Source organism: Denticeps clupeoides, chromosome 4 (assembly GCF_900700375.1).
Source record: "Denticeps clupeoides chromosome 4, fDenClu1.1, whole genome shotgun sequence".
Lineage (NCBI taxonomy): Eukaryota > Metazoa > Chordata > Actinopteri > Clupeiformes > Denticipitidae > Denticeps > Denticeps clupeoides.
Window position 1 is genome coordinate 9079824 of NC_041710.1, and position 24867 is coordinate 9104690.

Genomic DNA, 24867 nt, shown 5'->3' on the forward strand with positions numbered 1-24867 from the left:
GACAATGCGGCGCGCGTGCCTGCTCGTCCTCGCGCTCCTCGTGGGCTCGTCCGTCCGCGCGACCTACCGGCGTGAGTACTCGTTTCTACCCTCGGATGGTAACGACCCGGGTATGAACGTCGGAAGCTACTTATATTAATGCAGATATAATATGTTCCGGTATATTGGATCTGGGTCGTGGTTTGTGTTATAGTTGCGTCTGGGTCCTAAACGAAGATTTTTAAAGACTCATAACTACTCTCAGGTAGTATATGGCAATTTTGTTAACAGTGAGATGCTTGGAAGGAGACACACCCTTACAGCATATTAATTAGGCTGTTTCATGCCACTATTGTGAGTGTGGCACAGTGTATACACAGGTGTGTGTGGGTGTGTGTGTGTGGACGTGAGCAGGGTAACTCGGGTGTTACCCGGGCGGAGTAGTGGCCCCGGGGTGCCGAGGACGCATGGGTGGCGCTTCATCTGATCATCAGGCCACATCACCATTAGCAACACAGCGCATGCAAGCAGGGACCTGCTGTTACCACAGGGCATTGTGGGAAAATGTTTGAGTCTGCAGGTATTTTATTTTTCGACGGGGCGATGCGTAGACACTGCAGGTTTGTACGTTCGGAGTGCTTCTCCACAGAACCTGTCCGGATCATCCGGGGTCCCCGGCCCTCTCCTACTCTCCTCTTCACCTGACTCCAGGGACCGTGGCGGCCAGTTGGCCGCTGCAGGGTTGTATTTCACATCATTTACCCAGATTTACTTTCCTGGTGGAGGCGGACAGATTCTGGTTTATCACAGAAGCTGCACCACTTGATTATTTTTTGGACCAAAGTTATATTTCGGGTTTCATCTAACATTGGTCGCTTTTGTCAGAACTGACGAAAAATCCCTTTTTCTTCCCTCACACCTTCTACATAATCAAATTCCTACATATATTTCTGCCTTTGTCACGGTGATGGTTGGCTAAGTGAATTTGGTTCTGTGTCTTAGAAATTATTAAAATATACAATCCTTGTCAAATTTAATCTGGAAACATGCGTTTTTGTTAAAAAATATTTAATTGGTTGATGGTTTAGTTGATTTGTTTTTCTTTGGAAAAATTGGAGGATCGTACTTACACAGACTAAACTTAAAATGATTTTTTTCCTATTGCTTGTCTGTTGTTTGTCTATTTTAATTACATTTTAATGTATCATAATTGCCCTGTTTAATGACACCGTGTTGACTTGTAATTGTGCTCTATGAATAAATTTGGATTTGTCCAGGATTAGATTTGCCAACAGGTTTGGGATTTGATGCTCAGTGTGAAAAATCCCGATTTTGTGCCCAGTGGGCTTTACAAAGGTCGTGGACTCTGCAAAGGTCAGGGATGCCTGTGAATTCGGCCATTTATCCAGCAACCCCGGTGGCTGTGGCTCAGAGACGCGCTTTGTGGCTTTGATGAATTTGCATTCTACTCCTCCCAGATGGATGCTATTTGTATGACTCTGTTCATCACAGACATGAATCTTGCCACTCACGCCCCAAGGGACGTGCTTTAATGAGACTTGCGGTGCTCAGCAGTACATTTTAAGAATAATTTGGTGGGAATTTTGTTAGGTGTGCTATTTTTCTGTGTCCCTTCCTTGCTTTTTGTGGCTTTCAAGATTATGCTTCACTATGCTTTTTTCCCAACCCCAAACCACACAATATCGCGTATATATTATATCTAAATTACTGATAATAGCATCATGTCCTCCTGTTTAATTATTACTTTGCATTCAACCATGTTGATAACAATGTCCTCACCTGTACATCACCAGCCTCAGCAAGTTGTCAGTGCAATGGCAAAGCGGCGTTCTGTGTGCTGGACCACCAAGGACTCCGGTGTGTCAACTGCCAGGCCAACACCGAGGGCAGACACTGCGAGCGCTGCAAACCTGGCTTCTACCAGCCCTGGGCGGGACAGGGCTGCATGGCCTGCAACTGCAGCCCGTCAGGTAAGGCGCCGGGGACCCGGCTTCAGATATTCAGATGAACACATCATGACAAAGACAGATTTGGAGATAAGGATCAATCATGCAATCATGCCCACAGCTTGATATGAGTCACATTTTTTTTGTTCATGGTACAATGAGCTACAGACAAATTCTGAAAGTGTTTAAACCTCAAAATATAATTTTATATAATGATATTATAAATTTCATTTTATTTATAAACCTCAAAATATCATTTTATATCATGATATTATAGGTAACATTTTATTTATAAACCTCAAAATGTCAACGCAAAAAAAACCCTTAAACCCTTAAAAAACTTTAAAGATAAAAAAAAAAATGGCCACCCTCCTCTGTGCTGCATGTATTATGGATGGATGTGGGGTTTGGTGAAAGAAGGAGACAACTTGCCTGATGCGTCCCAGCACGGGTTTGACGTGAGGAAACTGTGTCTTAAGTTTAGATGTGGGGGAGCAGTCTGGCTTCCCTCACCGCTACGTCCACGTTTGGCATATAGTACATTGCGCCTGCTTTTATCGCACTTTGACTTTACTTTAAAGAAATGTATGGCGACCAATTTTTTCCATTTATATCGTTTTTTAGCCAATTCACTGTGTATCGTTCTGACCTTCTTACTGGCATTCCTTCTTAGTTACAGACGCATTAAAGCAGTATATTAGCAGTCTACTAAATATTAGATATAGACATTGAATACAAGGAAACAGACCCGTAATCGGAAGGTTGCCGGTTCAAATCCTGATCTGCCAAGGTGCCATAGAGGTGCCACTGAGCAAAGTACCGTCCCCACACACTGCTTTCATGGTCTCCCGCTGCTACCTCAGGGGAGGGGATGCGAGCTGTGCTGTGGTGCGTGACATGTGACAATTAATCACTTACAGTACAGTGCCAAATACAGCATGAGGTAACAAAGTGATGAGTATAATAGAGAGTGTTTTCACCAGCAATAGACAGTGAGCGATAGTGTTGTGTTGGGACCGGCGATCACTGCAATGTTATGGTGAACATCTCGTTTTGCGTGTATGGATTGACTCTTGTGTTTTTGATTGTAGGTTCAGAGGCCATAGGCTGTAACAGTGCAGGCCGCTGTCTCTGCAAGGCTGGATTCTCTGGTGACAAATGTGCACAGACTTCCAACAGCAATTCAAAACTTGCCAACGGCAGCATGTAAGTGTGCAGAAGAAAAAGTGGGTGGGACCAATGAATTTCAGGTTGCAATAGGAAGTCATTTATACCAGTGCCAGTGGTTGATAGCCTGGAAGGAACCCAGCCATTACAATATTATTTACATTTTTCCAAATGATAAATATTAAAGGCTCTAGGTGGTGCTGTAGAGTGAGATATAGACACTGGCATGCTGACAGCTGACCAGCCACCAGTGAATAAAAGCATTTGACATGCAAGAAAATTGCTCTTCCATGTGTATTATTGAAGTTAGATAGTTGTGTTACGTATTTTCAAATGTGCTTCTATATTATATGATAATATTTATTCTATTCTAATATTAATATTTGTGTGAATGTTTATTTCAGTGTTAAATGCTCGACACAAACGAGGAACCTTGGGAACTGCCTGCCGTGCTTCTGTTATGGACACTCAAGTGACTGCAGCCCAGCCAATGGGTATTCAGTTTATAACATCGCCTCGACGTTTGATTCAGGTACGAATCCCCAGACTCTTGTCAAGCAGTCTTCAAAGAAAACAGGACTCTGGTTTTGTTGCAAGTTGAACACGGACAACGTTCCTTCTAGGCTCTGATGGCTGGCGAGACTCTGATGCCCAATGTGTGACCCCATCCAGTGCTCAGTTCCGCTGGATCCAGACTAATGGTGACATTGAAATCGTCTCCAGGGACATTGTACCCGTGTACCTGCTTGCACCTCGTAAGTGATGATGTGTTTGAAGCGATGGCTCAGTGGTAGAAAAATCTTTATTACCAGTCTGAAATGGTACTTAATCTGTTCAATCTAGCAAAGTATCTGGGAAATCAGGTCCTCAGCTACGGCCAGACACTGTCCTTCAGCCTCCGCCTGGACAGAGGGGTCCGCTACCCCTCCCCCTCGGACGTGGTGCTGGAGGGTGCAGGCCTGAAAGTGACTGCACCGCTGGGTGACCTGAGGACGGTCTTGCCTTGTGGGAAGAGAATCATCTACACTTTCAGGTTAAATTTGACACCCAGACGTGTTTAGAGATCGGTTCCCAACAAATTCTGCATTATAAATTATCAGTCGTCATTTCACTGTCCTGTGTCAAAAAGTACAGAGAGAGCATTTTTGGGGGGCAGCTTATGCATCCTTTAAGAATTTCTGCTGAATTTAAACCCCCCCAGAAACATATAAATTAAAAAGACCAGCACCAATCTGACATCAGCAAAACTGCCTCTGCATGTAAGGAATGCGTGCTGCCAGCCAGAACTGTCAGACAGGTTAGAACTGACTATAGAGCAGAACCTGAAATTGCGTACCTCTATTAGAACAGTTCCATGTAGTGCAGCTCGGATGTTCAGAGGAAAGGAATTCGAGGTGGAATCACAGTCAAACTTGTAATGTTGTGAGAAAAAGATGCCATAAAATATTTTCTTTTCGTAGGCTGGATGAGCGTCCGGGAAGCAAGTGGAGGCCGCAGCTCTCATCTCAACAGTTTCAGACACTGTTAAGCAACCTGACCGCCATCAAGATCAGAGGGACTTTTGGTGAAAACTGTGGGTATATATTGGTTATTCTCCATCGCTGTTGTATTTGTTGTGGCATAGCCCCAAACTCATCTCTCTGCCGCGTTCACCTTTCAGCGCGTGGCTACGTGGACAACACTAACCTGGTCTCAGCACGTGTCGGCCCTGGTGACCCTGCAGGTTGGGTGGAGACGTGCAGATGCCCTGCAGGATATGTCGGCCAGTTCTGTGAAAGCTGTGCTCCGGGATACAGGAGGCGGTTGCCTCATAATGGCCCGTTTAGCCGCTGTGAGCCATGCTTATGCAGGGGAGGAAGCTGTGATCCTGAGACGGGTCAGTGACTCAAAATTACAGACTCAAAATCACTTCAGCTATTCAGACAAATAGGAGCATTTAGAAATGCAAAACGAAAATAAAAATAAGAGTTAATAATAGTTAATAGTTAATAAATAGTCAGAAGTTAATAAATAAGGATAATGTTGTTAAAGAATTGTGCAGCATATGCAGCTTGGCAGAGTTTTAGAAGTCAATTTGTTGAAGTCATTCCAATAACCAATTGATCTTTTAAATGGACAGACCTGCATTAGTGACCACACTGGAAGTCAACACTAATTATAGCTGATACAATTCCTCTCTACATGTATGCAGATATTCCATCTTTAACAAACATTTTAAGCTTTCAATTTGATGTTTTCTGTCAAACCTGAATAACACTCTCGGGAGTGTATTTGGATACCGCTGTTTTTTTTTATCATACATTTTTGTCCGTCTGATGTCTCTCAGTACTGTTTTCAGTGAGTGAATTGTGTAGTTGTGTATTTATAGGCGATTGCTACTCAGCTGACGAGACCCCCAGTTCAGGCCGCTGCCTCTCGGGTTCCTATCACGATCCCGCACAGCCTGCCAGGTGTCTGCCTTGCCCATGTCCCCTTGGCAACACTTGTTCTCTTCTGCCTGGGACTCGGGAAGTGAAGTGTTGCCCACGTGGGACCACAGGTGAGGTCTTACCAGCTGCACAGTGAAGCGATGTGGTATCTGCCGAACAACTTTATTCTAAAATGGTAGCCAGCAATCAAAAGCAAAACTTTTTTTTTAAAAGTATACTCTAAACCTCCAAAAACGAAAATAGTAGCTGTTGAAATAAATGTTTTTTTAATTCCCAAAACAGGGGTGCATTGCGAGCATTGTGATGATGGTTACTATGGGGATCCGCTTGGGCAGAGGGGTCCTCGGCAGGCATGCCAGCCCTGTCGGTGTAATGGACATGTCAACCCCAAAGTCCAGGGCAGCTGCAACCGTCAAACAGGAGAGTGTGTGCGGTGTCTAAACAATACAGCTGGCTCCTCCTGTGAGCGGTGTCTCCCTGGGTACTACCATGGCAAGCCCATGGAAGCATGTCGGGGTATGGCTCATAATATAATATAATATAATATAATATATGATATGATATATATTATATTATATGATATATAAAGATATGATATGATATGATATAATATAATATGAGCTTTCACTTTCCCTCAGCTTGTGGCTGCAGCTTGCTGGGTTCAGTGTCTGAGGCTTGCAATGACGTGGGACAGTGTGAGTGCAAGACAGGCTTTGAAGGACGTCGGTGTGAACAGTCCGGATGCCCAGCCTGCTTTGATCCAGTCAAGGATGAGGTATAATGATAGAAAAAAAACATTAAAAATATGTTGTATGGTCCCTGTGAACAGAAGATATTTCCAGATATTTGCCTTTATTGTATGTACCTGGAGTTGGAGTTCTGTCCATGACAGAACATGCCCTATTTTTCCAGCTGTCAAATGCAAATCCTACAGAGGCAAAAGAGGTCAGCAAAATCCTGGACTGTTTCATAATAGTCCCCTGACACGCCACTAACCCCATCTCTATCATGGCCTCAGATGAGGTTCAAACAACAGATTTATTCCAGGCTTGGGATTCAGGACGTTTCCCATCATTTCTCAGATTATGAATATATTTCAGAGGCATGTTTAATGGTCTTGGGGCTGTTTTAGTGCACCCTGGGTGGATTGGTGACTTGTATGGAGTGAGACATACAGCCACGGACAGGAGAATGGACAGGATAATGAAAGGAAAGCAACCTGCAAGCAACGGCACACATTTATGGGAAAATAAAACAGACTTGGGAAGAGTGTGTTCAGCTGATATCTGAAAAGGTGGATACTAAGTTTATATAGTGACACCTGTAATGTTAGTTAGATGGTATATAAAAAAATATAAAATTATCCAAAATGTCATCAGTTTCATGTACCAGGAAGTGTTATTTCCTTTAAATCTTTTATTCAGAGACTGAAGATGATATCACAATGCACTCATACCTAACCAAATCGATATTAGAGCTGCAGTACTGACAGAGCAAACACTGTGTGTGTGGGTTGGGTTGTGTGATGCTGTGGGAAATGAGCGTAGGCAAGGGACCCAAGGGCAGTAACAGTCACTCTGTTCACATGCAAACCAAAACCGAAACAATAAATGGGACAAGGCGCGTAAAAGGTGCTAGCAGCACAGAGCGCAGAGTTTAGCTTACTCACACGCGAGGGGCCAGACACACACTAGCACCGTGCACGGCACTTGGTCCATGCATGAGTGGAGTGTACAGCAGCAGGGGCAGTGCGGGGCGACACCGGTTGTGAGGCTGCATTTTAAGATTAGCCTGTCATGTTTTCAGGTTTCTTGGTTGGCAGCCAGCAGTTCATTTGTTTTCAGGCCAGTTTGCTCAGTTGTGATTATTTTCAGGCCTTTCCTGCTTTATCTGACCTGTTTATGTTCCCCCAGCATGGGGGTTCATAGGGGTGAAGGATTCTCCTTTTCTTCTGTGGTCTAAAACTGGCCTTACACCCCGTTCACACAGTTTATATGAATCGTTCCAGGTGTGTATGAAAGTGAATTGAGACTGAATCCCAGATGAAGAGTCAGTTGTTGTGATCTGCAGATGCAAAACTTCTTTTACAAACTCCGGGAGATGGAGGACCTGCTCCGTGGACTGGACAGGGCCAGCAGGCCTGTGAACAACGCTCAGCTGGACAGAGCGGTCAGAACTGCTGAGGATGTGGTTGCTGACATGCAGAACAAAGTTGTGAAACTCACAGGTAGCACACAGAATCACACTCAAATAATTAGGCACAACATTTTCACATGTCCTCTCGCACAAACACACTCACACACTCACACACTTGCAATCTGACATCTACCTAGATGCTTTTGGTCTATCATTTCCTCTGTACTGTTTTAGCCCCTCTTATGAAATTAGACAACACTCTTGATTTCTCCATGAGAAATGACCATTAAAAAGTGTTTGTTATTTTGGAATTAAGTTTAAGAAATGGCAAAAATGATATCCAAAATCTCAAAATGAATCAATCGTGTACCCTTTCTGAGCCTCAACTGACACCAATCTCTTATAGTAGTTCTTTACTAGGTTAACACAGGTCTCCTGGGGAGTTTTGGCCCATTCTTTCATTGCAAATTGTTGTAGCTGCTCCAGATTGCATGGTTTCCAAGGATGGACGTTCACTTTTAGCACCTGCCACAGATTCTCAATAGGAGATAGGAATAGGAGTGCTGGGCACTCCAGGATCTTGGTTTTGGTATCTTTGAGGAACTGTTGGACTAATTTTGATGTGTGCTTTGGACCACTGTCTTGTTGGAAGACCCAGCAATGACCTAAGCCTAGGGTTTTTTTCATAATCTTCCTCAAAACGTCAACATAATTTTTTTTTTTCATGATGCCATTCGCCTGAACAGGGCTTCCTGTGCTTTCCTGAGGCTGCAAAACAACATGAGGCTCCAACCACCATGTTTAACTGTGGGAACTGTGTTCCTAGGGTTGAAGGCCTCTCCCTTTCTTCACCAAACATGAGCAACATTAATGGGCCCAAAGAGCTCCAGTTTAGTTTCATCAGACCAAAGCACAGACTTCCAAACTCATCTTTACCTTTCAAATGTTCACGGGCAACCCTCAGTCGGGACGTTCTCAGAAAGTGGTTCTTCTGGGACGATGGCTCTGAAGGCCACAACAATGAAAAGCCCTCACAACTGTGTTCCTTTAAACATTGACTCCAGAAGAGGCCAGGTCAGCGAAAATCATCTGATTGAGGCTCATTGCTGATATCTCTGACTATTTTCTTCTCTAGAGTTCTTGAAATCCTGCGCTTATGGCCACAGCAAGGTTTATTTGTCTCCTTGTAATTGCCAATTATGCAACATACAGCAGTTATAGACACTATGAATTGCTTGAAGATGGGAGTGTAGCATGAGTGTAATATCTTCTTTCTGAGCTCCAGACTGATTTCCTTTGTCTTTGGCATTGTGAGTAATGTGTTCAAGTGCCCTGTACATATGTGGTTTCAAACCTGATTGGTTAATTGTTGTAGGTGTGTTTTGAAAGCAAACATTCATATGGGGCTAACATTTTTGACCACCCCTTTTTTAATAAAGCAAGCCTAAAATGTATTTTATATTACAAATGATTATTCTATATTATATTAGATTATATTACTTATAAAAAGCTGCTAAATAGCACTGGTGAATGTTTGATTATATGGCCTTAACTGTATGTTGCTCTAACTCTTGCACTTCCACTCAATTGTGTTTTTTTATTTTTTTATTTAATGTGTCTGCAAATCTTTCTTGATTTTTTTTTTTAGAATCTGAGATGAGCCTTGAACAGAGACTTTTTGACATCTGGTCTGCTCAACTAAGAGAAAATAGGGACCTGCAGAGCATCTCGGCAACTGTAGACCAGATCAGACGACGGCAACAGCAGTACCAGAAACAGATATCCAACCTCCAGGGGCTCATCAGTGATATCCAACAAAAGCTGGACAAAGCCAGAAGAGATCTGGTCAGCAGCACAGATCTGCATTACACTGTTGTACAAAAATATCTAGAAATGCATGAATTTGTCTTTATTGTGTCAAATTTCAGGATCTCCCTTTGAGTGACCAGGTACCAGATGCCAGTAGTTCATTCTATGATCTCGAGAAAAAAGCTGTGAGCCTGGCAGATGAGTGAGTGTCTTGAGTTGAATGAGTTAAACAGACTGTGCTATTGACTGAATGGATGCATGTTTTTTTTTTTTATTACTGTGTTCATCTGTGCTTTGAACAGGCACCAGGATAAAGCTGCAAACATACAGAATACAGCCAACAGTGCTCTGGCTGAGGCACAAAAAGCCCTGAACCTCATGCAATCTGCCATGAAAGAAGAAAATGCAATCAGGGAGCTGGTGAATAATCTGAAGGCAGAGTAAGAGAGATTAAGTCTGCACAGATTTAATTACAGTTAATCCGTGTTTTTTCATACTTAAGAAGATTCTTTTAAGAAGCATAGTCAATGACAAGCTTCCTTGGGGAAGCTTATTAGAAGAAGTGACACAGATCTGCCTCATTAAAGCGGCCTGCATGCTGACTGAAAGTGTTGACCCTGCTGTTTTTTTCACCAGGGTTGAAACTGCTGCCTCTACGGCGAAGGCTTTAGAAGAGCAGGCCGCTGGTATGAAAGTGGTGGCCATGGAGGAGAGCAGGACAGCAGCTGGCACTCTGGACCAGATCGCTTCACTGAACATCTCAACACCTTTCATGGTACTAGAACTGCCAACTCTTGAACCATTAATTCAACTGTGACTGGTATTAACTAGTGAAGGGCTTTTCGGCAAAGTTCCCAAATGTATAATCTGAAAAACATGTTGCAGCAACAGTTTACTGTATGTGCTAAAACAAAAGTGGACTGGGTAAATGCAAATGTGATTATGGGATTTAGTGAGCATTATGTGTGTGAATGAAATAAATATGTGTGTGTGATTGTGTAAATACGTGTGCACTTGTATGTGTATAGATGCATTTTTGTATAGGAAGTCACACCATGCTCTACTTTCAGACGGACATTGCTGAAGTAACTGCCACCCTGAATGATGTGAAGGATTGGATGAAAAACAGTCTACCTGAACTCCAGGCCCAACAGAATGCCACCCAGAATGTGAAAGATGCAATGGAGAGTCAGCTGGCCAGTGGGAAAGCTGCAAAGCAGGTATGCGTTTTGGAATGACTTCGAATCAAGAATGAATGGTAATCATTAAATGAGACATTTATGTAGCTTTGTAACTGTAAGTAATTGGAAGACAAAAAGGCAACTAACCGCTGTAAATTCAGCCATTACTACATTTTCCAATTTGTCACAGGCCAGGACTACAGAAGAACAAACCATAGATCTTAACCCTGGAAGTGAATGGGAACTAATAAAATGAATCAACCAAACAACAAGAGCTCAAATAAACACACAAACGTGGGGGCAGAGTAGCCTAGAATAGCCAACTACAGGTCCAAACCATGACAACCAGGTTTCAAACCATGGCAACCACGGCAAGCTATAAAGACACTTAACGCCAGGGGGTTCCGTATCTGTATATACTGGTTGTGCATTAATCTGAGCATCATAAGAGCACAGTGTGATGAAACAGTGGGAACTAAGCAGTCAATTGAGTTAATCTGGGTTAATAACATTCAGAGATGTGATTATTAATCCCACAGATCACAGATCAGTTGTTAGCAAGAGCTAATGCATCCACGGCACTGGCAGACCAGGCCGTAAAAGACATCAACAACACCATGAGCGGTTTGGAAGATGTTCTGAAGAAGCTCAAAGGTAAAGTATGAGATTATGCATCATTCATTTGTTGCATTATCAATATCTTATTTGAACAAAAAAGTGTTTTATTTGCTTGGGTAGGAGCTGGTGACCAGCTCAGCCCTAACATCACACTGGCAGTCGAGGCCATTGCCAAGATTCCTACCATCAATGGCACCATTCAGAATGCCACTGGCACCAATGCTGAGATCCAGAATCTGTTGCTGGGTGCAAATAAGACCTACAGTGCAACTTTGGCCAATGTCAGCACTCTTCAAGATGCTGTGAAACAGCTGGAGGTATGAAAAACTTGAAAGAGGTTTGTGGTTGATATGCAAATTGCCAACTTGCGCCAAGATTGTTCGTTATACACACTTTTATATTACAGTCATATGCTTTAAAGACAGAATAATTTATTCCACCATCTTCCTTAAATAGCTTTCTGCCAATATTAACAGCCTAGTGATGCAGTTTTGGAATAAATAAACTGGAGAGTATGAACACAGTTTTTTATGTAAGTCTCTGTTGTGTCTCTACAGACTGTTTCCAGCTCACTCCCATCCATCTCTGTACTTGTGCAAAACGCTAGTGAGCTCAACAGCAACCTGAAAAGCCTGGCGTCTCAAGCGGCCAACACAAATACCAGAATTCTGACTGAGAAAGCCAAAGCAGAAGCTCAGAAAGATGAAGTGGAGAAGGTGATTTTCCCCTTTATCCTATTTTCTTTATTTTATAACTTAATATCTTTAACTATACACAGAGCGGTTCATGGTGAATTTCACCGCATGTTATAACTATTCACGCTCACATCATTTATCCACACATGCACACATTATATCACACACTATATACTTGCAGCACACAGTTGTTTACGCATAAGTTGCATCAGAGAATATCCTTGACACAGATGCCAAATTCATCCTAACTGGAGACAATCCCTACATAAAGATGGAGAAGGACAGTGAAGGAGTTTAGTGTTGAATCTGATGACACGTGTGCAATACATTTATATACACCAGCATCTGGACATTTTTCAGGTGTAACCAGTACCATATGGCAACTGATTGGGTGTGGCATCTAAATCAACACTAAATTATAGAAATTGAGTAATTTACACAAAATTTTATTATCATATTTATTTTCAGAGTCTGCAGTGTTTTATTTAAAAAAAAAAGACCAGATCATCTCAGTTAATCCCTGTCTGCGCCTCTTTCCAACAATTAATTAATTAAAAACACTTTAAGTGATTGACAGCCTTAAAATAATGTAAATGTAACCACACATAGTGCATGTTGTTGGTTGCCTTAACTTGTTTAACAACAGCTTCTGTATGCCAATTAATGCAAATTAATTTGTAATGAATTGTATTCTCAGGTTGCAGCAGATGCAAGCTCTGCATACCGAAATGCAAATTTGACCAGAGATTCTGTTGATGAGACCATGAAGGCTGTGGATTACCTCCTACAAACAACTGGTGAGAATTAACCCACCTCCATATATTCAAATACAATGTATTCAACCATGTGATCCTTTTTGGAGCTTGTGGAAGTAAAGGAGGTGATTACACATGTTTTTGCCCCTTGATGTTTAATCAGTATGATACATGAACTCTGCCACCTTCACCCTCCAGGTTCTTCTGCTCCAGTTGATCCCACACAGGTGACAAAGCTACAGAGTGCCATAGACAATGCCCGCAAACGTGTCACCCAGGAGCTCCAGCCCAAACTGATAGAACTGAAGCAGGCTGAAGCCATTCAGAAAGACACCATCAATCGGATGATTGCTGACATCAACAATATGATGGAGCAAATTAACAACCTCAAGGAGATCCAGAAGACCATACCTAGGGGTTGCTACAACTCACCCCCCATAGAGAGGCCCTAAAATTGATCCATTAGTAATGAGAAGCTTGCATGTACTCCACGCAGGCGTGAGAAATGCTATTTAAAAGTTCAGTATTTGTAAAACCTTTTTTTTAATTATTATTATTTTTAAGTGTGTAAGGAAGTGTGTGTGTGTCTCTGAAAACCAGAGGGGCATAAATTACATTGCAGAAGCTTTCAATAAGCTTTATTCTAAAAGAATTAATTATTATCTTCCAGACAGTAAAATGATTTTTACATATTTGTGCCTTTCTGGTGCTCCCCCATTACTATAAAAACATTAACTGTGCATATTTGTGATTTATTGTACTAATACACAAGAATACTCTTAATTTAAATCAGTCATGTTCCTTGGGCACCTCAGAATTCCTTGGGATTCCTTCATTAGGTGATTGTTAACAACCAAATGAGGCATGTGGCAGATTGAAGACTTAGAAGTTTGAAAGGAAAACATTCCATTTTAGGGGAGACTCCAGGAAGGGGAACAGGGCTTAAAAATCACTGTGCCAAATAATACCATGTTTTATTCTGTAGGTCTGGAGCTTCAGAACAAAATATAACTTAACTGTGTTTTTTATTAACCTAAACAGCATGATCACTTCTGGACAAAGCAATTTATTTTCTGTATGATTCTCAGTTCTTATAACAAGAAATAAAAATGCACTGTGTCACATTTGTCCACCATTCTTTCACCATATAACACAATGTCTATAATAATTATTTCACTAATAATTCGGATAACAATGGAACCACTAACTGGCAATATTTATATAACTTGCATTGCATTGTGTTTTTGGATTATGCTTCGTTTTGCATAAAAAAATCCCATCCAGGACATCACAGATGCACCGCAAGCCTGTTGCTCCAGTGTTAGAGCGGCAGCCATGTGTATACATTTGAAAGTAATAAAAATCTGAAGCAAAAGTGAAAGTGTTTTTGACATTGTGAAACACTGCAGCACAACACACAGTGCACACAATGAATTGTGTCCTCTGCGTTTAACCATCACCCTTGGTGAGCCGTGGGCAGCCATGACAGGTATCCGGGGAGCAGTGTGTGGGGACGGTGCCTTGCTCAAGGGGACCTCAGTGGCTCATTGACGGTTCGGGATTTGAACCTGCAAACCTTTGGCTGTGTATCCAGTTCTTAACCCACTAGGGCACCCTTTTCAGGGTTTGTGTCAGGCTAGGATGAATTTTGCATCTAAGTCAGACTCCACATATGAAGTATACAACACAGCTGCGTAAATTGCATAAATTTTTAAAAAATATTTCAAAATAAATTTTAAATATTTCTGAACTGGTCAGAAGGTGAATGGTGAATAAGTCACTCACAAGCTGCCATCACTACACATCTTTATTGTTCATATTTGTACATTCTTATCTTGCTTAGATGTCAGTAATTTTGACAATTGACAACCGTTACATGGGGACAGATTCCAATTCGATCAAATTCCATCTTTAATGTTTCAAAAAATTTTGCTTTGATGTACCGATTTGTAGGAAGCTTGTGTAGCATAAAAGTGTTACATATTATGTGATCTGATTTAAAAAATGCATGTGCCATAACATACACCAAACACTTAAAACCAGCATTCCTTAACCACACTGTCACAGTCCATATAAAACTGGCTCAATACTGGTTCATCATTGCGCCTGTCCAAATATAATTACAAAACTAGCAAAACCCTTGACATTCAAGTAAATTAAACTGGATCCTTGGGGTGATGTATGGGGATATAAGAGTGAGAAACGTTATATGCCATCTTGTGGATTCCCTATCCATAAGCCATGTCCTCTCATGGTTCAAACATTCATTCAAATTCCTGATTTTGGATGCTTAAAGACAGCATGCATAACTGAATTCCATATATTCACCTGCTTCCTGCACATATACAATTTGCCTGCTAAAGGTTACAAATGCGGAAGGAGTCAAGGTCAAACATGTGGCATCAGTTAACATGTTAACTGCTAAATAAAGTGAAAGGGACTTTTAACTGCTACTGTTGTTTTCGCATCAAATTATTAAGCCCTCTAGAGCCATCCCCCCTCATCTAGACTACATAGTACATTCCGTCTAGACGGATTCAGCCCCTGCATTTGTAGGATATTGAAAGACGTCTCTGTACACACTTCTGTCTACTTATGCCTGATCACCTGTTACAGTCTTACCTCAGGGATCTTAATCGCACTACGCCATTAGCAGCAGGGATTAAATGTGTATTTGCCCATAACTGTTTTAAAGACATTAATTCTCAGTCCGCCCAAAGGTCAGCATTTAGGAGAGGCAGGTTAAGTCTACATGCTTCTTCTGTACTCTTTTTTTTTTCTGAGCTATTATGCAAAGAATCCCATTGGACACAAAATAAATGGTGCAAAAATTATACTAGTAGATTTTTTAATACCGTTTGGCAAGCAAGGGGATCCTGTTGTAACTAATGGGCATGTAAAAAAGCTAGGCTGTGTAAAGTACTATGCATGTGGATGCAGGAGTGATGCAGGCATAAGAGTAGACACAGGACGTAACACTGGGGCATAAAACAGAGTTGCGGGCTCACAGCAATCCAGGGTTTCCTATTTACAATATGCTTATGAATAGAAAATGACATTTTGGAGGTGGAATGTTTCTGTGCACATGGTTCTCGCGTAAACAATGTCACAACAGACTACAAACTACAACAAGCGAATTAAGCTGTCATGCTGAAGATAGAAAAGAAAAATCTCGATATGCATGCAGTCGAGGACTAGGCCAGAGGAACTTAAACAGCACAGGCCAACATTACAGTGGGTAATGTTTCTCACTCGCTATCTCCTATCGCTCCTCAAGCTCCACCCTCCCAACAGGTCATCTTGCACCTGTCGGAAAACTCAGATCCTTCAGGCTCATCACAATTCACCCACTGGCCCAGATAGAGTCGCTTTGATACATTAAGAAGGGACACGGATATTTAAACGCTCCTCTATATGGAAAAGCAGACAGTGCTGGAGGAGTATACTGCAAAGATTCACACGGAGACGGACAGACGGGAGCTACAGCTGGGAAGGATGCGGCCTCCCTTCCCTCCTATCCGGAGGCGTTGATGTAGAGCTGACTCTGAAGGATGTAGTCAATGACCGGCTGGTTCAGGTACTCCACCACGTGCCCATCACCATGCTGGAGAGCCAGTCTGCAGGATAGGGGTTAAGTCAAAAACCAAACACACTTTATCGGTATCAGTCACTCATGAACGTCACTTCAGAATTCGTTCTTCACCAGCAGCACAACTCACTGTCTGTTCTTCGGAAGACTTGGTCATGAGGGATAAACAGTGAACGAAAAAGACATGCCTGGGCTTTGCAATATCTGATTTTGTGTTTATTTTTAAAAACTCAATATTGATCTTAATGAATGCTTAAAAAGCACATTCAAGGCAAGATCCAAAATGTATACCATATATCATATATTTTACTGTACCAAATGTGTAGTGAACCTGTTTACCTAAATGAAACTAAAAGCTGTGCACACTTTTTAAAATATTTTTTTTAATCAAATAATTGGCATTTTATGAGGGTGCATACTTTTTATATCCACTTTTGTATCACACCATCAAATAATTGACATGACACAACACTAAACTTACAAGATAAAAAAAGAGAGATTGTTTAGCATCCTCCTGAAAAGCCTACCTGCTCTTGGTTGAGCTGACGACAGACATCGGGTGGTTGATGTCGTCCTTTACCACAATGATATTGTCCTGGAGAATTGGTAAAGAATGGAAAAATTAGCAGAAACATTTGAAAATTCATAAAAAAAAAGGACAGAGCAGAGGGCATTATTAACAACTCCGCTACTGTATACATTATTACTGCAGTGGTTTACCGCGGAGAATGGGAAGCACATTAATATTTGCCATTAGATAGATCTTACCTTGTGCTTACGGAGCACAGAAGAGTGATTTATTATCCTTTCTGTGTCCGTTCCATCCCGAGGAACGACCACAACTCCAAAGTCTCCTACAATAACCTCCATCTGCAAAAACAAGATGAACTGAAGATGTAAAAAAATATAAAGAAATCATGTGTTGCACTGCACATTAACGCTGAAATATTAGTGCGCTGTATTTAAAGGTTCCTCAGCTGGGTTCCTGACAGAATGCTTGGTGCTGCCTCTACAGTCTCTGATTCTCGGGTTGATTGGGGTTGGCTTTTGAGTATCTCTTCTGCATGAAAATAGCTGATCTATACGTGATCTATTTGTAGACGCGTGCAGATGGTGTTTGTTTCCCTCATCTTCTCATCAATAGATCATTTGGAGAAATGTTACGAGGCTCGGTTTTCAGTCAAGTGCTCCTCTGTTCCAGTCACAGGGGTTTAGTGTTTCTTAAGCGCTGATGGTTCAAGGGTTTATTAGATTGCTGAAGAGTTTGTGAAGTTTCTTTTCTGTTATGCTTCTCTGTGATGAGCTCTAGATCATATAGTTTAGGAGTTGCACTTGCTTAAAACGTAAAAATGGTGGATGCAGATGTATAACCAAAGGTTTGCTGGTTCAAATCCCAAACCATCAAGGTGACACTGAGTTCCCCTCGAGCAAGGTACCGTCCGCCCACACACTGCTCCCCAGGTGCCTGTCATGGCTGCTCACTGCTCCCTCAGGGGACGGGTAAGATGCAGAGACCCCATTTCACTGTATGCACTGTGCTGACCATTTTCAGATACCTAAATCATTGCAACAGTAAACTTTATGCCTGACAAAACACAAACTCCAAAAAAAATTGGAATACCAGTCAAAATGACATATATGGTCACATATTCAATGACCCTGGCAAAAATAGCAATCAAAAAGGAATTTCTGTGCGAGAGAGCACAACTTACATCACTCTCCTTCCACAGGCCAGGGATGCAGAACGACTCCAAAAGATCACTTCCACACAGGAGCAGGATACGCAGCTCTGGGGGGAATAAGCGTGAAGACAGCCCAGACAATCAGCCAGAAATAACTTGGGTCAGACACCAAGAAGAAGGGTGGAGCGGCTCATTTTCTGCTGCACGGACAACAAACTGAACACGGCCAAAACCAGAGGAGCCCCTTAACATAACTAACAGTGGGATCCATCAGGTTTCCTGAACTGGCAGATCAAATGCTATCCCTGCTCCATCAACACTGAACTGGTTCAGATTTTAAGAGGGCACTTGGTGCAGAATAAGTCCTTCAGTAAATGTGGGGCTGGTTTGAGAGATGTCTGTCTATTCCAGCCTGGTTGGACACAGCATAAGAGAGCCTTCATAGACTGTGGCCCCAGAAGTGTTGAGGTCTAGTATAGAGCGATTTAAATCCCCTCTTCTATTCAAATTAAACCAACACTGGTGTTCATTGGAAGTCCCAGAAAGTCACCATTTGTCTACACTAACCAAGAACTGAGAATGCATTTTTAAAAAGAGTATTATGCTGTTATTTCAGATGCACACATTCTTTACACAATGAAATAAATTGATTGAGATGCTGTGGAGGTTCCCTTAAAAATTCTCAGTCTACTAACACTGCAACAAGATTTCTCATTTTCATGTTCTCTCTACTTTAAGTAAGCTGATGATGAAAGGATTAGCAGTGCACACAGCAGGTTGTGGGTAAATATTGTGGCTGCGTGGTAAGCACATTATTACATATTACAAATTTACTTACCAATTTCTTCATATCTCATGGCAGTCCCAAGGTTGGCATTTTCATCTGTACATACAAAAAAACAATCATGTTTTATGATAAACAATCAATAACTCCACTCCACTCCACTCCAGCGCTAAGTTTAATAACTTAGCGATTGTTCGATTGACTGATTGGCATTTACACATGAGAAATAATTTATTTCAACAAATTAGGTAAACTGGAAACTGTATTCGACAACTACTCAATCTTTATGTGTGTCAAGTCATCTCAAACTATTAACTAATAGTTACACAAAATGAATAACAAAATATAAATATATATAAATTACATCTGCATAGTGTTTCAAGCTCAATTCGCTGTAAGTGCACTCTGTACGTGTACTCACCCACGAAGGTAAAGCGCTCAATGTGTGGGCGGACGCAGCAAATTTTCCCAAGGCTTTCACTCATCTTTCCCCACAGCTTAACTGGAGGAAAAACAGGTAGGCAAAAGAGAGAGAGAGAGAGAGAGTAAGTGACCTCATACTGTGTAAGTATACGGTCATCATATGATGTAAACTGACTGATGGCACGGCAGGCAGTAATTTAAACCTGAAATATATCTGAATGTTAAATGTTCTCAATTAGGGCCACTGGTAGGCACATAAAACCAACCATCTTATTATAACCCTGCTCGTATTCTGCCACCTTTGATCATACATCTTTATTTTTATTTGGACAAGGTTGCATGGGGGGGGGGGGGGGGTCCTGAACATGCAACAAATAAAAAATCTAATTTCTCAACAGAAGCTCAATACACATTCCACTCAAGTCAATCACTAGAGTCTAACTGATTGATGTCATGTTGCAGATGGTTTTGGTCAGACCCCTCAAAAGACCCTCTAGGGGATAATTCAAAACAAACCCTCTCTTAACCAGAACCCTGGCATATCTAAAATAGTCAAATCATGAAAAATAGCTTTACCCTAAAATTATTCAGCCCTATATTCAGCACAGGGGTTACTACGCGAGTAACAGTATAAATCAGGGAAGGGCACAGAGCTGAAGCAATGAAAAAGCAGCACAAAACTCACTGGCTGTTGGTTTGTTTGCCGGGTTGTGGTTCTGGTACATTGGAGTCTCCTTCTGCGGCTGACCAATCACAGGAGTTGTGGACGGTGTGTTCACATTGGACAAAATGCATCCCGTCACTCTCTGTGTAGAGAGTAAAAAAAACAAGAATTCTGAAAAGATGTCATTCAATTGCACATGCTGTAAAAAAAAAAAGCTTAGTTCATCATCATCATATGTGAAGTTTATGCAGTTTAAATGGCACAAGTGCATCTGGGTTCGTGCTGCAGCAACATCATAACTGGTGTTGCTATGGAAACAGATGTTGAATGAGGGGACTGTTAATAAGCATTCATTTACATGCAGCGGCAAGCATGAGAGTCAGTTTCACTACTGACAAATGAGCTGAGGAACCAGTGCTCTGTGGAAGTGTAGATGCAAATCTGCAACTTTCAAGGTGCCACACCGAGCAGGCTCAGTAATAGTGCTTTTGCAGCAATGACATTTAAATGCAGCTGACAGAAGGCTTCATCTGGCATTTCCGTGTTCATGAGATGCAGCACCAATGACAAATATACAAGCAGCAAAGTCATGCAACAACTGTGCAAAATTACAGGGTCAGGTTGTGTTGCACCTAGCAGCGGATTGAAAACTTGAACTTGACTCAGGAGGACAACATCATTTTGCATTTGTCAATGCATTCTGTGTGGTTTTAAATGTTTTTTTTCTCACCTTCATAAGATCTCGGTGATGCTCAAGTACACTACAGGTTGTCTGCCAGGTATCCTGATAACATTCCCAGGGATCAACCCTGAAAACACACACATACAGATACAGGATTAGTGCCGTAGTGCCTGGTAAAACATTACAAACTGACAGAGACTGATGGTAAATTACCTGATCCAATCAGAGGACTGGACTGCCAGCTGACACATGGTGAGGCGATGTCGGCTGGGGACAAGACCCTGAGAACACACAGATGGAGGGAGGACAGGGGGAAAGCACTAGCATTATGTTTCAACAAAAAAATCCTTAAATTTTTGAAGGACTTAAAATTCTACAAACCTATGGCCTATGTGGTGAAGTGAGTAGTGAATATGAGTTTTTAAAAAAATCCATTTAAAGAAAGAGTGATGCACGCATGTAGAACTACCATTCACAACAACGTGTTTTAAAATGTGCTTTCAAATGGTTCAATTTTTTTTATTATTATATTTTTCATGTTTTATGTATTATTCATGTTTTTTGTAAATCCTAGAGAATGAAACTGGGACAGGCTGTTCATTAATTCCAGTAGTGGCCCATGAGCATTGATGATATTATTAGAGATGTTTTTTTTATGCAGCAAATTAATGAGCTATCGGTTACACTGTACAATTTAAGCTTCATGAAAATGTGGGTGCATATAAAAAATACAAAAAATGTAGCGGAGGACGCTGGACAATAAATACTGGCCGCAGCCTGATCATCTCTCACCGCTTTGCCGTAGGAGTCATGCACGGGGGAAATGATTCCACCAATCACAATAAAGCGGCCAGTCTTGTGAAGATACTCTCTGGCTTTTTCTGCAAAATGAAAACTCCGGGTCATTGCATTTCCATAGCGATTTCTTTATCATATAAGAAATATATACATTTTAGATCTTTTATTATTTTCATGAGTGGTTGACAGGACATGTTTACAAGACACATGTAAAGTGTTCTAGAACCTGTTCTAATGAGGAACGGCTGGAAAAAGCAACATACTCACACTCTTTTTTAGAAACAATATTTAATCCCTGCCATCAAGAGATGGCTCGCATACTGCCGACTTTCCCCACTCTCACAAAGCCAGGGCTGTAATAATATCTCTTAAGATCAAATATCACATTTGAGTGGATTTCCAGTAAGGGCCAAGGACTGCATTTTGATTGGCTGTGCAGGGTCATGAACGTTGGTAAATTTTGTTTAAATGAATATCTGTCCTGAGCTGTCTATCTGCTCAATTCTGAAATGCAAGACGTGCAGAAAGAATGAAGGCTCGAAAAATAGGTCACAGAATCACGGGTGTTCTTCTTTCAACCCCCCCCCCACAGTCCAGTCTATGTAGTGGAATGCAGACCCATTTCACTGTGTCACCCTCTCTTACTCAGAAATGAAACATTAAAACCAAATTCGCCCAGAAATCCCAGCATCAATGGCACTAGATCCGTTTTTTTTTGAAGGATGGGGACTAGCATGTGACGTGAAAATATTTGACAGCTAGTGAAGAGTCAGGTCTTCCAGTTGATGTGTTGTGAGCTGTTAAAAAAATAGGTAACAATAAGAGTATGAGGGGGTCAGACTGGGTCAGAGCAGAGTTCTGTTTTAATGCTAACTAGAGAACATTTTTGAGCGACCTCAGTTCAGTGCTGTAGCTGGCAAGGTGGTTTCCTTTTACACAATTCGAGTGTGTTTCACTCTACTCAAACAGGCCACTGCAGTAAGTCAATAGTCGTTTATGCAGCAAATGGCAGGAGACTGGACACCTGACTGGACGCCTTTCTTATCATGACCAACGTTAAGCTCTTCAGCTACTTGTCTTAATGTCACTGTTCGGTGGGACTGCTCCGATTTGACAATCAGAGATTGGAATTAAGCAAAATCAAAGTGGTTTGTTTTTTGTCATTGTGAGACTCAGAACTTTAGATGGTGCACACGAAGAAATGCGTCCTCTGCATTTAACCCATCACCAAGTGAGCAGTGGGCGGATATGAAAGGGGCCCGGCCAGATATTACTGATGAGAAGATTACTGATTCTAGACTAGATTCTAGTCTCATGGAGGTGCAAGGCAGTGACCTCGAGATAGAAATCCACAGGGTTTCATTCAGGGATGATCACTGCTCTGTGTCATACAAGGTGGAACCACCACGTCTTACCAGACACCACACAGCCAGAGGACCATACCCAGCTAGAAGGAAGCAGGGTCCATTAACTGTTCTTCCATTGGTGATAAAAACTGAATCACATCACGGTATACATACACAATGCCTCTTCAGGCGAGTAAAGCCGACTAATCAGCACGTGTGTGAAATTTCCTACACAATAAATACAGTTTTCTGATTCTGACTTCACCACGTTGGACACCTCATTCCTGTTTAACTTCAGAAGTTATACTCTATTTTATGGTGAAAACGGCTCTTTCACTGATGCCTTGACTGATACCTTTTTAGCCTGATTTAAAATCTTGGATGATACCGAGAAGAGTCATGACGCATCAACAGGAAGCTCTCAGCCTCATCTGGCACAACAGGCCTCACCCCCCCCCGTAAATGTTACGACTGACATGTTTAAAACAAGGTTACGTGAACCATAAACTCGAGATATATTCATGTCCTCTCTGATCCTTCCTCCGGTGTTCATGAGGTTCATGATGTTCTGATGACGCAAATAAATGGAAAAAAAAAAAAAAAAAAAACCTCCGCACGGTGTGAATACAAAGTGGATCGTGGACGTGGGATCTTCAGGAGTGGGGGAAGGCAGTACACTGGCACCCCGAACTTCATTCTTTCATTCCGACATCGCCCGTTTCAGCACCCCCTTCCCTGGACAGCGATCGCAAAAAAAATCCCCCCCCCCCCCAAAAAAAAAAAAACCAAAAAAAAAAAACGCAACAGCCTGCTCACCGGCACCACGGGAAATGTAATAACGCGGAATAAGGGCTTACCGAACATGTGAAGGTGTCCTCTGGTGACGGGGTTGAAGCTGCCGCACGACAGCAGGATGACGTGCGTCTTGCTCCTTTCTGTCATGGCTCCTCTCTGCTTCGGCCGATCCGCCTTGTTGTTTCGGAGCTCGGCGCGGGGAGGCGAGGTTCATCGGGCTGCGGCAGGATCTCGGCGTCTGGGGCGTCACTGCTCCCGATCCCCGGATTTAAAGGCGCAGCCACCGGAACCCCGCGCCCGGCTCGGCCTATAATAACCAGGCGAGGCAGAAAAAGCCTTACTGTCATTAATAACGATGATGATCATCATTAAGAAGCAGTTGAAAACCCCACTTATTCACAAAGTATTTCAGACAAATCTAACACTTACACACGCACATGCGTACACACTGCACAAAAAAATTATCTTCGTCTAGCACTTTTTCTGACAAGTTAGGCCTTATCAGGACTAGTTTTATAAACTCAAAACCTATGGAAATCGAAGGAGAATTGCTGGTGTCTTCCTCTTGTAAGTCGCTTTGGATAAAAGCGTCTGCAAAATAAAGTAAAGTAAATGATGATGATAATGACAATAAAACCTGTGCAGCACGGAGCCTAACAGAGACATCACATACACTGAAAAAATATTCTATTTTATCTATCATGCCTGATATTTTAGCATTGACATATTTACCTGGTTTATTTACATTACATCAATGCTGAAATATTAGGAGTGACAGACTACTCACAGTATTTTTTAGCCAGTGTTCACTTTTTCAGTGTACGGTAACACAAGAATGTGGAAAATAATTGAAAAGAGAAATGTCGGCTGAAAGTTGCCTCTCCGGTCATCTTGTGCAGGGTTCTGTCAGGGGTTCCTTCTCCTCCTCCGTTCTTCAGCACAGTGGATCTGGTCTGGTTGTCCGTACACCTGACCTGGGAAAAGACTTACGCCACATGCCCTCTTCCTAACCCAACCCTCCCCGTTTAACTGGGCGTGGTGCCGGGATCCCAGAAATGCACTGTCCCCTGCACCCTGAGTGGCTGGGTTCGAAGTCTGTCAAGTGTTAAAGTAAGAACCTTATAATCTGTTAAAAAGTCACTGGTGTGCCGAACAAGATGGAGTTTATTTACATTTACATGTTCGCCATTTATTCAGTAGTTACGGGGACAGTCCCCCTGTAGACAAAGTGACTTTGTGGTCTTTTGGTTCATAGACATGTGTGTTACTCACTTTTGCCATTTTGGCAACCGAATAAGGCCCCTTTGGGTGATGATGGTAATAACCAGTTGTGGACGAGTTACAGATGTAAACTGTGTCTCAGACAAA

General features: G+C 42.0%; 2 protein-coding genes across 2 annotated transcripts; one reads left to right on the forward strand and one right to left on the reverse strand.

The window, feature by feature from the left end:
- On the forward strand, positions 1-13858 carry lamc2 (laminin, gamma 2). The gene is made up of 22 exons (XM_028975787.1): positions 1-71; positions 1794-1970; positions 3038-3152; positions 3518-3645; positions 3737-3868; positions 3957-4146; positions 4574-4686; positions 4774-4989; positions 5482-5652; positions 5825-6058; positions 6181-6317; positions 7613-7769; positions 9327-9523; positions 9607-9689; positions 9790-9927; positions 10124-10262; positions 10558-10707; positions 11208-11322; positions 11407-11603; positions 11844-12002; positions 12679-12778; positions 12935-13858. Exons 1-22 carry the CDS (start codon positions 5-7, stop codon positions 13186-13188), a joined length of 3369 nt encoding a protein of 1122 aa, XP_028831620.1. The 5' UTR covers positions 1-4; the 3' UTR covers positions 13189-13858.
- A 667-nt stretch (positions 13859-14525) lies between these two features.
- On the reverse strand, positions 14526-23817 carry nmnat2 (nicotinamide nucleotide adenylyltransferase 2). The gene is made up of 11 exons (XM_028975788.1): positions 23562-23817; positions 21353-21441; positions 20774-20841; positions 20609-20687; positions 19900-20020; positions 19213-19293; positions 18846-18890; positions 18038-18114; positions 17094-17195; positions 16853-16920; positions 14526-16353 (listed from the first exon to the last, which is right to left on the reverse strand). The coding sequence occupies exons 1-11, from the start codon at positions 23644-23646 to the stop codon at positions 16251-16253; spliced, it is 918 nt and encodes a 305-aa protein (XP_028831621.1). The 5' UTR covers positions 23647-23817; the 3' UTR covers positions 14526-16250.
- Positions 23818-24867: the final 1050 nt, after the last annotated feature.